The 15174-nt window shown below is 43.3% G+C and overlaps 2 protein-coding genes across 6 annotated transcripts; both read left to right on the top strand.

The window, feature by feature from the left end:
- The first annotated feature begins 865 nt into the window (after positions 1-865).
- Positions 866-4851, top strand: LOC112891716 (serine/threonine-protein kinase HT1-like). The gene is made up of 3 exons (XM_025958652.1): positions 866-1729; positions 3674-4129; positions 4244-4851. Exons 1-3 carry the CDS (start codon positions 1346-1348, stop codon positions 4535-4537), a joined length of 1134 nt encoding a protein of 377 aa, XP_025814437.1. The 5' UTR covers positions 866-1345; the 3' UTR covers positions 4538-4851.
- Positions 4852-5797: 946 nt separating this feature from the next.
- On the top strand, positions 5798-10382 carry LOC112895649 (peroxisomal membrane protein PEX14-like). 5 transcript variants are annotated; one of them, XM_025963626.1, is made up of 11 exons: positions 5807-5955; positions 7142-7335; positions 7436-7635; positions 7724-7772; positions 8241-8419; positions 8505-8688; positions 8787-8939; positions 9157-9188; positions 9283-9328; positions 9454-9521; positions 9728-10382. In XM_025963626.1, the coding sequence occupies exons 2-11, from the start codon at positions 7302-7304 to the stop codon at positions 10154-10156; spliced, it is 1374 nt and encodes a 457-aa protein (XP_025819411.1). In that variant the 5' UTR covers positions 5807-5955; positions 7142-7301; the 3' UTR covers positions 10157-10382. The 5 variants fall into 5 exon arrangements, with proteins under 5 accessions (XP_025819414.1, XP_025819413.1, XP_025819410.1 ...); XM_025963627.1 differs by having other exon boundaries at positions 5820-5955; positions 7139-7335; XM_025963629.1 differs by lacking the exon at positions 7142-7335 and having other exon boundaries at positions 5798-5955; positions 8283-8419.
- The last annotated feature ends 4792 nt before the right edge of the window (positions 10383-15174 follow it).

The following is a 15174-nucleotide window of genomic DNA, read 5'->3' as shown; positions in this document are numbered from 1 at the left end:
CATTCTTTTTGCGTTGGAGGAGCTTCCACCTTTCAAAATAAAAAGAAGAAGAAGAAGAAGGAAAGCTTCCATGGAGGAGGTTAAATAACAGATGTCGAATTATTATTGCTGGATGGAGCTGGCTAAAAGTTCACCCTTGGAGTCAGTTTAGCACGTATGGTTTTAGAAAAAAAATTAGCCTAAAAAGAACGTGGTGGATTTGTACTAAAAAGAAACATAAGCACCTAAAATTACTTACTAAGAATTTGAACCTGGATGATCTTGCATTGGTGTACAACTACACTCTCAACCAACCAAAAGCTAGTTCGAATTCCTCAGCCCTCATGGTTTTACTCATATGTTTTTACTGAATTCACGTAGATATTTTTAGTGAGTTTTGCCGACGGCCTCGTAATTTCAAGTGGGACTATAAACTTCAAGCAAATAGAGCAACGGTATCTTTTAATTAAAGTGTGAGAAGAGATGCATTTTTCTTCTTTTAGATATCCATGGTTGTCAAATTGGCGCAAAAAGATCTTGTGTTTATTCGTCAGATATCCATCCTAAGTTGTAACTACGGGTGGTAATAGATCATGATCTTAGGACTCTCCTCACAATTCAACTGATCTTTATATATATTTATCTTAAAATTGAATAAAATTAGAGTCTCATCTTTTTATATCCGACTTCTAGGTTAAAATTTAGAATCCTTTGCCATCTCTAATTTTAACTGCCACCAAAAACAGCTCTGTGTCTAATGGCTGCCCCAAGGAGAAACCGTCACAGGATAATGATTCATCTCCTCCCTACGGTAGTGGCCGTACGGCAATTCAGCCGCAGCTGAGGGTCACTGTCTCTCTCTCTCTGTTCCATCTTCTTTCTCTAGCTCTCTCTCTCTCAACAAAACTCGCTAAATTGCATCGCATGTTATTCTCTCTCTCCCCCAAAACTCCAAACCCATCACTCTCCCTCTGCCCCCTCCTCAATTGCAACGATCTGCCTTGCATCTTCTCCTCCGTCCGTTTCCAGTCCCATGCGTAATCATCTTTCGGGATTGAATCTCTCGATCTCCTGCCGCCCTCAGCGAGTTCGACTCCAGCCAGTGAGAGAAATGTAGGCGCCGCAGATCGCCCCAAAATCCCTGCTCTATCGAAAATCCAATCTTTTTTCAGCCCGAATCCGACTCTTCCTGCAGTAAAGTTTGGATTTTAAGAAGCTTTTCCGACGTGCGAGATTTCTGTTCACCAGTCTCCAGGAAGCCGGTTCGTCTTCACAGACGTTTCGGTTCGTTCGCATTGCTTCAAAGATCCATCCAAACTCTCCGCGCCGTTCGCACCCCGACGAAGCTGCGGTCGCTTGGGGGGAGATGAAGAGTCTGCAGTGCTTCAAGCAGAGCAGCGGCGGCGGGAATGGTTGCGGGCCGGGGAAGCGGCTGGAGCGGCGGCTGTCGCTGGGCGAGTACAAGAAGGCGGTGTCGTGGTCCAAGTACCTGATAGCTCCGCCGGGCGCCAGGATCCGCGGCGGCGGCGAGGAGCTCTGGAGCGCCGACCTGTCCAAGCTGGAGATCCGGGGCAAGTTCGCCTCAGGCCGCCACAGCCGCGTTTACTCCGGCAGGTACTCCGGCCGTGAGGTGGCCATCAAGATGGTCAGCCAGCCAGAGGAGGACGCTGCGCTTGCCACCGAGCTCGAGCGCCAGTTCGCCTCCGAGGTCGCGCTCCTCCTCCGCCTCCACCACCCCAACATCATCTCGGTACGAACTTATTTCTGTGTTTTTTTTTCACTTTTCTAAATTTAAAATCATTCTCTTTAACTTTTACCGCACAATTATTCTTGTCATGGTCTCATGGATTATTTTTAAACCCGCCGACAGCTTTGCTGCCCGGCATGTATTTGATAGAGAAGAGTCGTCATGGATTTAGTTGAGTGCCAGATAACCAGCAATTTTGGGTCATGTCTCTTTGCCTTTGCCGCTAGTGTGACAAACTCTGTCCTGGGAAAAGTGGAATCTGGTGGGGACTCTGAATCTGAGGCATGGAACTATTTTTGTGCATTCGTTCAGCTGAAACTAAATTCATCGCCTGTGATGTATCCTGGTCCCATATGTTCATTTCTAGTGGAGTTTCTGCTTCCCACCCACTGCATGGTCCTCATGAGCTCTCTATGTAAAAACACTTTGTTTGGAAACTGAATTATGCGAACAGAAAAAAGGGAGAAAAAGTTAGTATATGAAGATGCTTGCTGAGTTTTTGCCTTTTGGTTTGGTTGGTTGTTGTCTCTACAACATGCTGAACTATTACTCGTCTGAACATGTTTTTCAGTCTAAATTGCATGTCCCACGTCATTGTTCCTTTGTTGATCCAATCCGTGCAGCAGGCTGTAGGAGTTGTTAGGCTAACTGATCTTCACATTAAAGTTAAACCCTTTATGCTGTGCTTGGATTGGTGGAGGGATGGAGGCAAATATAAGATACCTCTGGTGTGAGGCCATTTGTGCTTACCTACACAGTGACCTGTCAAATGGAGATAACTTTTTCTATGGAACAGTATGAAATTGATATTCGGGATAGTGAAATTATTGACAAATACGTAAAATTTGACCGTAGAATTGTTCAGTAAATACAAATCTTCCCTACTGTGTGTCCTTTGTCATCTTTTATAATCAACCCCTTCTATCCATAAGCAGTGCTGTTAGTTGGTAATAGCACTTCTGTCAAATGATGTCAGTTTGTTTTCAGAATGTTTTCTGGCACTATCTGTACTGCTATTTAGTGGAACCTTGCATCAGTTCACGTAAAAGTTAAGTACATCGGAAACTCCATAAACCCTGCTTCAACTATAGAAGTTGATTGACAAAAAAACTTTGATTTAGCTGTTGTTTGAAGGTACTCTGTGAAATCTCTTATGTCGATGGTGGAATATCTGAATATTTGTGCACAATTGTGTTGCAAAAAATGTCTAATTATTTAGATTAATTTGATTAGTTCAATCGCTATCTAGGGGTACCATTTTACTGGTAGGATGTGTATTGGCTTCAGTGTGATGGATGTTGGGTAAAGAGATCCATGGGCCAATGGTTATATTGAGATTGTTGTCCTTGCTTGATCAATCATGCTATTTACTGCACCATAGGTGATGCCATTAGATGCTTGGTTGGCAAGTTATTGAAACGATGGTGTCTTTCATTATATAGGAGGTGGACCATGGATAACATTAACATCCAAGCTTAGTTGTTTGCGCTTGTAGAGAAAAGTGTATCTTGCTAGCAATAAATAAGGGTGAATTGACACAGAGAGTGATAGTTCATGTACAAATAAGCATCAGTCTAACTTTTCACTTTACAAAGTGCCTGCCTTGTTCACTTGACCCCACAAGTCACATGGGAAAAGGTTTGCTTTATGAAGCCTACATATTTGAGTAAGCTTGAGAATTCAAATGATATATCGATGCAAGTTGCAAACTTGCAATTCCATGTTCTCCAATGGCTGGCTAATCTCTTCAAGTTCTTTTTCAATGAACCTATCATGAAAATACATTAGCTTATGTGAACTTGAGTGGCATGCTGCATATGATCACTTAAACATCATTTGTTTCATGATCTGTCCTATATTGCACCTTTAGTCAATTATGTGAGCTCATTTTGTTAAAACTCTATTGGATATGCAGTTCTGTCTAATATCTTAGTGTTTTTTTTCCAGTTTGTTGCAGCATGCAAGAAGCCACCAGTATTCTGTATCATCACCGAGTACATGGCAGGGGGCTCCCTTCGTAAATATCTGCATCAGCAGGAGCCTCATTCAGTTCCCATCGAATTAGTGCTGAAATTATCTTTAGATATTGCTCGAGGGATGAGCTACCTCCACTCTCAGGGTATACTTCATAGAGACCTGAAATCAGAGAATATACTTCTGGGAGAAGATATGTCTGTTAAAGTGGCAGATTTTGGGATTTCATGCTTGGAATCACAGTGTGGAAGTGGCAAGGGGTTTACAGGAACCTACAGGTGGATGGCTCCAGAAATGATCAAAGAGAAACATCATACTAGGAAAGTTGATGTGTACAGCTTCGGAATCGTCATGTGGGAGATTTTGACTTCTCTGGTTCCGTTCAGTGACATGACTCCTGAGCAGGCTGCTGTTGCTGTTGCACTAAAGGTATGGTTATTGATACACCACCACATTGTTTATCTTCATGTGTTTATGTATCCATGTGGAAAATCGTTTGCAGAAACATTGAAATTCATCTTCTAACTGATAAACCTTGTGCAGAATGCTAGGCCACCACTGCCTGCTTCATGCCCTGTGGCAATAAGCCACCTGATAATGCAATGCTGGGCGACCAACCCGGACAAAAGACCTCAGTTTGACGACATAGTTGCGATCCTTGAGAGCTACAAAGAAGCCCTTGACGACGACCCATCATTCTTCTTGTCATACATACCACCTCCACCGCACCACAGCCATCATCATCATCACCACCACCATCACCACCACCATCACCATCAGAGCCTTCTTCGGTGCTTCCCTCGCTCCATGAGACGATCTGCATCTCTGAAAGTATGAGGCTCGGATACGGCCTTTGTTCGTTGATGCAATGTACAATATGCACCTCTTTTCGAATTTCTTTGTTTCTCTATGCGCGCCCCAGCCCTCTATTATGCGGCATTAGCATGCTATGGTTTAGTTTCTTCTTTTCTCTTGTTGGTAAATTATTTCCGTCATTGATGCCTTGAGTAATGTAGAGATTAGAGGCAGGCAGGCAGCTTCCGGTTATTATCTATGGATGCCATTTGCTTTGAGTGATGGAAAACATGAAAGAGCCTCAGTAACTGTAATATAATTCAGCTCTTCCTTAAACTCTGTTTGTGCTTCTCGAATTCAGTTGTTATGGTACTCTTCGCACTTTGCAAATACGTGTGCAGGCAGTAAATGAGTAGTGTGTGTCTGAATCGATTGGATGTTTGTTCGGAACTGAAAAGCTTGAACTGAGAACACTACGAGAGGCTAATGTGATCTATCTGCCTTTGGCTCAACCACATATATCCACTCCAAAAAAGATTCAAAAAGATAGTGTGAGTATTCTGAATCCTGTCAGTCAAAGAATTTAAAATGAAGGTCCAAATCACTCTCAAACATCTTCACCAGTTCGGTCACTAACGAGTAACGATCGAGCAATGGGAAGTGGGTCGTCCCAAAGTTCAGGGAGGTAAGTTTTTATTTGACATGACCATGACAAATACTGTTGATGATAATGCGGCGTCCCGTCCCATTGCCACTTTGGCAGTTTGCCATCACAGATGCCCTAAAAAATTTGCCACCCAGACTACCAGTTCACCGCTACTATTTACAAGAGCACATTTTTGTCAGGTACACCATAAAATTAAAATGATTCAACTCATCGTGTTCTAAGTAGTCTCTCCATTATAAATAAGATGATTACAGCCCATTTTAAACGTCATATATTTAAAAACAGAGAAGCTTCTAGATTTCAAACATTTCATCTTTCGTTAGTTATCTAATTTATACGCAATGTTGATATCATTATATCTTCATAAGTTATAATTCACTATGTAGTTTTATAGATGTTGCTATTTAAAAAGTTGTATTGAAGAGCATGTTCATGTTCCAATGTTGCGTTAGTAGTCAAGTTGGTAGGGATCGGGGATGGCACAACAATAAAACGGCATAGGCAACATCAGCACGTGTGAATCCTAATTTTTATTTCCGAGAAGAGTAAATAAATCATCCAGTTTTTGCTTCGTTTAGGCGCGATGAATCCAAAAATTGCAGGGAAATATAGGCAACAAAAGATAAAATACATGTCATGAATACACAAGACCGACCTGACTGATACGCACGGTGTCGTCGTCGTCCTCCGACTGTGTGTCCCTCGAGTCGAGAGTTGCCTTTGTTCCTCCATCCGCCATCCACGCAGTGAGGTTCTCCGATGGCGGAGCAGCCTCCAAGCTCCGCGCCGCAAGGTCAGATCCTTTTCCCGTCGCGTCAATTGTTGGAAACAGCTCATAGCCCGTGCGATTCTTGTGCCAAGCCGTGGCCTTTCCTTGCCGTGGGGACTCTAGTGCCGGATTGATTTCTCAATTCTTCCCTGATTAATTAAGTAGTAACACCTTGTTGCGGATTTTATGGGCATCTCGTCGAGTATTAACGGCGGCGAGGGTTTGGTGCCTGTGGCGTTGGTGGAATCCGACAGCTGGGTACAGCGGCTGCCGGCTGGAGGGAGTAAAAGACTAGGGATTCATCGAATTCGTGGAATGGATCAACAGAGAATGGATTCCCAAGGACTGAAACTGTAGGCTAGAACTAAGAAATTGCAGAGATAAAGTGCAGATAAAGGTAGATGAACTAGGGTTCTATGCTAGAATAAGAAAGTAAGAACAGATAATAAGAGACCGTAATATTTTCATTGTTCAGCTTAGAAGACAAACAGTACATCCTGGGCTTATATACCCTAGAGGTCACAACAATAAAAAGGTAAACATAACGGCAGTAATTTGGTGATAAACATGAGTGCATTTTTCATCCCTTAACTATTATAAAAGTGTGATTTTCATCCCTTACATTTTAATTAGTGCAAATCAATCCCTTAAATAACTAAATCGGTGCACAAATCATACACACCTTGGTTTAACAATGGTTTAGTGTCCTCTGGTAGCCAGCAAGGATTTGGGTGGCAATAAAGGGGAAAGAATTTTTTTTACAGGAAAATTAACAAAACCTATTCCCACCGACTGTTATAATAGTTTGTTCAGCTCAACGTACAAACTGAATAAGAATCTATCCTTGTTTCTTATTAGTAAGTGCATGAAGAAGCTTATTTCACTCTAGCAATTATGACATGGTTAACCAGTGATTTTCAAATGATTAAATGTCCTAAACCATTGCTAGATTGCACCAAACAGTTGTTAAGCCTACATAGGAATGATTTGTGCACCGGTTTAATTAGTAAGGGATTTATTTGCACTGATTGAAATGTAAGGGATAAACACTTTGGCAATACTTAAGGGATGGAAAATACACCTTTTCCTAAACATAACTCCCCTCGAATGCTTCTCATATATCTTTATGTATCTGGACCATTGGATCTTCATCTTGATCCTCATATATATTTTCTCTAGTAGTCCTGACATGCCCTTTTGTGGACAGCAGCCTAACAGCTGCGGGTTGTTGCAAGGCTGAGAAATCAGATTGTAAGGCGTCAAACCAAATTGGAACCAGTGCATATCTTGGTCCTAAACAAAAATCAGAAGATGTCGGTAGTGGGACACGACTTGATTCCTGTTTGGAATTTGTAAGCAGCTTTCTGCAAATGGAATGCTGTGGAAAAAGTAGCAGCCCTGAGGGTTTGTGTTGTTCTCTTATTAACGGCTCACTGTGCTTATGCCTTATGCTTCAACTGCTCTCAAAACAAAATGGTACATTCTGTTTTTTCTGGCTCTGCAGATGGTTCTGGTGGGACTGAATCCTTCGACAATCTGGTAATTCAAGCTTCACAGCCGATGAGGGAGGATTACATACAGAATGCTGTTAAGTTTCTTTCACATCCGAAGGTGAAGGGTTCTCCAGTATTCCACAGGCGGTCTTTCCTTGAAAAGAAAGGCCTTACAAATGAGGAAATTGATGAAGCCTTTCGTAGGGTTCCTGTAAGATTTTATTTTCCTGCTACCCCCTACTGCTTACGGTGGATGAAAAGAGGATCAAGTGTTTCTGAACAAAGTTAATGCCTTATAGGACCCTAAGCCAAATGGAACTGAAACTGCATCTGCTGGTTCGCAACAAGGTATTTTATTGTCCTAGATACAGTGTGATCTGTATTGTTTGGATCTTCTGATTATAAAGAGTCCCAGTTATCAGTATACTATTGTTGTAAAGTTGATACCACAATATCAGATCAGATTTTGTTAGAAATCATATAGAAGCTTGATCTTGCACAATTTTCTTTTTCACCTGCACACTGAAGATTTACTTCCTGTTTTCTAAGCTTTGGCAGGAAAACTGACAAACAAATAACACTCGTGAAACTTACAGTAACTGTTTCTGCTTGATGAAGCTACTTCACTGTTATTTCATTTCCTCAATTGCAATTGCTCTTGTTTCCTCTTGATGTATCTATAGGCCTAACTATGATTATTTTTTTTTTGTTGATGATAGTTCATACATTTTACTCCAAACTTTTTGTTGAGAATCATACCATAGACTGAAAAAGTTCTGCTGTTAGTAACTGTCTTGTTTTCTTTGTTTCTTCCAGCAAACAACCACAACCAATCTGTTGCACTGCAACCTTATACAGAACCACAAGCTGCTACTGGCTCTATCACTGCTGGAACTATTGCCCCGCATACGAAGGCACAATTTAGCTGGCTCAACACACTCCTTGGTGCAGGTCTTTTTCTTGGTTTGGGGGCTAGTGCTGCCATAACCCTCAAGGTACATCTGGTGATTATGCAAGGTGCTAGCTTATTTAGAAAATTATTTCAGATGGTTAACTTATTTCCATGTAAATTTTTCACAGAAATGGTTCATTCCTAGTCTAAAATCTTGGACCCGTACAGTCGTTGCTGAAGAAGATGAGAATGCAAAGGATGAACTCACTTGCAAACTCTATGAAGAAATTAGGAAAGCCATAAATGTTTCTGCATCAGCCTATTCTGATATAGCTAGAACAAACCAAGAAGTGCTTGCTTCAAAAGTTGAAGGTTCCAGAATTTGTTTTTGATAATTTATCGTATTTGATGGTACAATATCCATTGTTATTTGAATTTTGTTATCTGAATGATTTATCTCTTTTTTACAGATAGGAAGGTACTTATGAAGTTAACAGAAGCATTTGAGTCACAGGCAGATGTGTTTAAGTCCTTGAACGAGACCTTATTAAATCATATCAGGGAGAATCGGTTTTCACAATACAACCTATTGGAAGAGCATGTTCAGCCTGCACCATGGAATGGTCAGTGTCAAACTTAATGACTGATACATCATACTGAACTGCAGAGATAGATTACTTATATTAGCATTTTGGGGAGAATCATTTGTAAATTTTGAGCTGGTTATGCTCATCAATCCCCTGTAGTGGACCATATATGAATAAACTATTAAATTTCAGGCTTTAAATAACTATGTGTAAACACGGCTCTCACCATGTTGATATTATTTTCTCTGTGTAGGGCTGATTGACTATCAAGGGAGAGCTTCTCAGGTACGATTTGAAGACTTGCAGTTACCAATCCTTTCGAGCAATATTCACAAACTTTATGTTATTTTCTTATCTCACGCAATGTTTCTATTTTTAGCAAACTAATATTTATCCAACACCACCAAACAGCAGTTTTGACCCAGGTAAAGAACTGTGTTGAGCTACCATCTCACCATGAACCCACCAAAGATATTTCTTTTAGCTCCCAGACAAAGGTTTTTGGTCTGTCACACTTGTTACATCTTCACTCATGGTTTATCTTGAACAGGGAGGCATTCATTCATGCCATTGCCTGCAGAACCCACTTATGGATCATATTCTGGATCTTACACTGAGGTAATCCCGGGATCATGCTGACGTAATTAGGAATTTCATATTTGTGTTTAAGTGTCATGCATCAGCTTATCCAAACGTAGATAAAACCTGTTGTCCCTATAGCAGAGTGACGTAACTAATTGGTGGCAAAACTACACTGACTCATGTGACATTTCATTCTTAGTAGAAGGTAGTTGCCTTAAATTTGAGATTTTGTGATCCAACAGCGTGGGCAGAGGCCAGGGTACGGATTCCAGCCCCAGGTGAGCAATGACCGACAGAACCTCGGTTTGCGGGGCAACTACCAAGGGGTTTCGTCGAATCACCACGCCAGCAATGCCATTGATGACCCCACCGCGGTTGCAGTGGAATTCCAGCGCCGCTGGGCTCCCCCACAGCCCCCGGGCGTCATCATGCCAGAGGCCGCAGCCGCCATCCGGCAGCCCAGATCCGTTCCAAGGCAGCAGTCGCAGCCAGCCGATGGTCACCCGAGTACCGATGTTCCGAGACCATCTGAGCACGCCGTGGCGACAACAGAGCAGAGGAACGGCACCCCTGGAGCACCCGGTGGAGAGTTGGCAGCTGATGGCGGTACCGTGACAGCCAGCGCCAGCAGCAGCGGTGGGAGTGAAGAGCAGCAGCAGGAAGCCGCTTGAGGGAATATTTTGGTGACGCCCTTGCATACCTCCATTGCTGAATGGTATATTTGGGTTTTTTGCTGCACCTATTTGTGTTTAGCGTACAGTAGATCTGAAAGTTTATCCATCTCATGTATAAAGTTGCAACTGTATGTAGATATACCACTGCCACTGATCAAGTTTACGTGTATACACTGAAAATAATAATTGGCTGTATGTCTGATCAGGAAATGGATTCGAGTGTGCTCTTGTTTTGGGCCCTGTTGAATTTTATTATCGCGAAAGGATGGGCCAGAGGCATGGGCTGGAAAACGCACTGAAATAAAATTCAGACTTTGCTTTGGTCTGAAACAAAAAGTTCAGATTTTTATTGGGGGCTTGGGGCAACACCAAAGATGATTTTCAGGGCTCGAAAAAAATGTCGCCGGCCTCGTTTTGGTCCCCGGTCGTATTCTCGAACCCTGCACGCAAAAAAAATGGAAACATTCTTTTCCTCTTGGCGTTGCTGCAGCAGTGGCGACTGGCGAGCAACTACTTCGGCACTTCGCTGTCTTGTTTTCCATGCGGATTTTCGTGCGCGCGGGGCGGCGGGGCAGCGCTGAATACCGGCCGTCACAAAAAAAAATACATGTGGCAGGTGAAGGAGGGACGCTCCGGATCGGCGGTCACGTCACATGATCATGAGGAGGAAGAGAATTAAAAAGCCAGCAGGGGCTTGGGATCGGCCGTCACCAAAAGGATAAAAGAAGACAGAAGCAGAAAACTCTGAAGACGACGAGAGGCGGTCACCCAAGGCCAGGGATTTTCCGAGCTCGTGGCACAGGAAGTCTCCGGCCTCCCGTGCCGGGAGACTGCAAGAAGTTCAGACTTCAAACCACATGAGCTGACTTGTCCCCGAGTTGAACATGTGCCGGGAACCGAGCAGGCCGGGCTCGGACTTTCAAACTCGTGGGAGGGCGGAGTCGCTTCGCGCCGCACGTGAATCATTTTGACTCTGGAGAAAGGTCGCCAGCTGAGCTGAAATCAAACCACGCGGACGACGAGGATCAGCACGTTGTTTGTCAGCTTATACAGCTGGATACTCCGACGCAGACTGACTGGATCAGGCCTTGTTTTACACGATGCAAAAAGGAGTACATTCCAAGCCTGAGCCTCTCCCAGCACATCTTCAGGTAGCAGAGTCAGACATGGTAGAGAATTGTTAGATGTTACAGAAACAGACACAGATAAAAATACAGACTTCCCTTGTCGAAAAAGAGAGAAAGATACAGATACTTGGTCTCTTCAGCTACTAGCCGTCAGATGATCTTCAGACGCAGCACCTGAGCCGGTCTCTTTCCTTCCCTCTTTGCCATCAACACTGCTGTGCGACCTAATTTTTTGCATTTTGACCCTTTTTTAAAAAAGTTTTACGTTTGGACCCCTAGGCGAAGTAAACTCAGGTTTGATCCCAGGGGTTCGGCGCCATGATTAATGGCGCCGACGTAACACGTCTTGGCGCCGTGACTCATGACGCCGAGGTGTGATCCCCTGCTGCACGTGGCTGATATGGTGGCGCCTACGTGGCAGGGATCTCGGCGTCACAGATATCGACGCCAAGCTCTTGGCCAAGATCCGTGGTGCCGAGATCCCTGCCATGTAGGCGCCACCGTTTCCTCCCTCGCTCAGGGCTCTCTCTCTTGCGTTCCTTCGCTCCGCACTCTCTTTGCTCGCCTGCGCCTCCCGTGCCCGTGCCCGCGCCCGCGCCGCGTTCTCTGCTCGCCTCCCCATGCCGCCACCGCCTCTCGCGACCGTGCCGGGGCCGGGGCTCGACTCCCCACGCGTCACTCGCCTGCACCACCGCCGCCTGCGCCGAGGCCGGGCTCCGCGCCGGCACCCGGGCCTCCGCTCGCCTCCCCACCCCGTCGCGCGGCTCGGCGCCAAGGCCTCCACTCGGCTTGGCACCCGTGGCCGCACCGCAGGTCGCTCGCGCCACCGCTCGATGCCCATGCCCGAGGCACAGCTCGGTGCTGCTGGCCGTGCCGCCACCTAGGCCCGCCTCCCGTCTCGCCGCAGGTCGTGCCGCCACCTAGGCCGGCCTCCCGTCTCGCCGCAGCTTCCCCTCGCCGTCCACCACCAGGGAAAGGTGAGGTATTTTTTAGTTAAATTAGCTTAGTTAATTTAGTTGTTTAGTTTATATAGTTTAGTTAGCAAATTCATTTGGATAGGTAGCAAATTTAGTTAGATATATAGTTATCCGCCGTAGTAGTCAGATAAGTTAGTTAGAAAATTTAGATTATTATAGATAGGTAATTTAGTTAGTTAGCAAATGTTGCTAGGCAATTTGGTTATTTAGTTTAAGTACTTTAGTTACGTAATATAGTTAGCAAATTCATTTAGATAGTTAACTGTAGTTCGGAGGATTTAGTTAGATATATAGTTAGCAACTGGAGTTAGAAAATTTAGATTGTTATGTAGTTAGATACATAGTTAGGTAATTTAGTTAGTTAACAAATGTAGGTAGTTAGTCAATGTTATGGGTTATTTTTTTATATTGTACTGTTATAACTTTCGTGTTCTGCATACCAACTAGACAGACAATGTAGTCACTAAAGTGTCGAGGAAGATGAGTTTGGGAACGTCAGTTTTGATGGAATGTACAGGGTCCCTCTGATATTCGATGATCGGCCGTTGTTTATTGAATTGCGATGAGCTTCAATGCAATTCAAATGAGGATGCCATATCAGTTTAAGGGGTACTTCACTATGGTAAATTGGGCTGAATTTTTAGGTGGCTGGTCCCAGTTGCATGTGAGGGTGATTGGGAGAAGTATATCAAGACCGTCATGAAGAATGAGTTTTAACGTTTGGATTTACTTGTGTGAAAATTATCAATTGATCGCACACCTCATGTCCATTCACCGTCTAATGGGCATTCACACCCTCGTGGGTCTTTGCAAGAATAAGAGAATATGACGGAAAAAGTTAAACAAAAAATAAAATTCTTACCATCAAACCTATACGGATCTGACGAGGTGTAGGGTTGGATGCATAATTATCACACATCCAATGCCTCTGATTATACGTTTTCTCTTCATCAGACTTGGCTAGCTTGCAAGGATCACCATAGTAGCACATCGGCACAGAAAGACCACTGGGCAACGGCAAATGGGTGAAGGTTGTTCCCGTCATCACCATTGGTTTATTAGATTTACCACGCCTTGGCATTCTACGGTAGCATTATAAATATGAATTACTAAACCCTAAGTAATGATGTACCTACGGTTCAATAATACATGAAATATAGACCAAATTAATGCATAAAAGTTGAGGAAGGGAGAGAGGTTACCTTGCTCATGAAGATCTATGGATTAAATCAAGATTTCCAAGATTCAATATATCGATTGGTGAGGTTGGGCGAGTTGGGGGAAGAGAAAAAAAGGACCCGAGAAGAACAAATGGAAGGAGCCTTGGGCAGGAGAAAGGGTTGCGCTTCTTGATAGGGAGCTCGGCGGCACGGTTTACGGCGCCGAGAGCCGAGCTCCTCCACGTAAGCGCCACGGTAGAATCAAGGCAAACACCTCAGCGCTATGAGTCACGGCGCCGATACATGTTACGTGGGCGCCACCCCGGGGTCCAAACCTGGATATACTTCATCTAGGGGTCCAAACATAAAATTTCTTCAGAGAAAGGACTAGAATGCAAAGAGTTATCGCCGTGCGAGCTCTCCATCTATATCTATCGCGTTGAAGCGAGTCAAAAGGACCTAGCGTAATAACGTATCCGGCATCCCCGTCGCTTTCGGTTGCTGCGCGCAGTGGATCCACCACCCAACAATCTCTCCCTAATCAACCCTCTAATCTGAATATCTGATCACGCTGGGAGCACTCCACTACTAAACGGCGACCGGCACGCAGGCTGCAGGCGCACACGTGTCCACGGATGCATGGAGCCCGAGAAGCAGAGTGGCGGCAGGAACATGCATGAGCCCCCGGATCGGCCACCTGTTAGGTAGCCGGTCGGTCCCTCTGGCCCAGCGCGGCCGACCACGCCTTTCGCCTGCCGACCAAAGGCGGCGGCATGGATGTTAAACCGAAAAACCATGTGTCTAGTGCTGTCCCATTTTATACTATCATAGTGTTAGTACTGTGCCGCATTAAAAAAACATTACCCTCTCTCATACCACAAGAAATGCAATCCTAAGATTCAAAGTTTATGCTAAAAACTACTCCATCCATTCTAAAATATAAAATATTTTAGTTTGTACTAAGTTGACGTAGTCTAAATTCGACCAAATTTATAGAGAGGACTATTAACATCTAACTCATCAATAAATATAAAATATATTTCATAATGGATCTAATTATTCTCATTTGACATTCAAAATACTATTACTCTTTTCTATAAATTTAGTCAAACTTAAAATAATTTGACTTAGGAAAAATCAAAATGCCTTATATTTCAGAACCGAGGGAGTATAATCATAGCTTTCAAACCAATTTAAGATCCACTTAGTCTTTAAACTTCTATACATATACAATTAATTAGAGACACTCTTTCCTCAAAGCATCAAGTTAATTGAGTTCTTTCCTTTAAATTCTAAATGCAACACTCTTCCCTAATAATTACATATGTCGTTTTTCTTCACCATTAGTGTTTTTCATAAGTTCTATTTTTGCATCCTTCATGGGACAGGTACTTTTTTCCTTGTAATGGTCTTCAAGAGCATTGTTTTCTATTAAAGTATATTTATGAATTTAATAAACTTGCAGTTACGGAAATGCCTATGTATCTCAGTTTTATATTTGTATACTAAAATTTTAAAAGTTGTTTGTATATAAAGTTTTAAAATTTTACCAAATAAAACCAAAATACCCAAATAAATTTAAAAGCATCTTGTATTTAAGAATGGGTATTCCTACTGTCACAAAATTATTATTGATACCACATCCTAAAATTCACTCATACAGCCATACACCATGCAAATAAAAAAAGTTGCGGATAACCTTAAATATATACATACTTGTTACTATCATTAGGCATATGGTCCCTTGTGGA

Source organism: Panicum hallii, chromosome 5 (genome assembly GCF_002211085.1).
Source record: "Panicum hallii strain FIL2 chromosome 5, PHallii_v3.1, whole genome shotgun sequence".
Lineage (NCBI taxonomy): Eukaryota > Viridiplantae > Streptophyta > Magnoliopsida > Poales > Poaceae > Panicum > Panicum hallii.
This window is presented reverse-complemented; position numbering and strand designations above follow the sequence as displayed.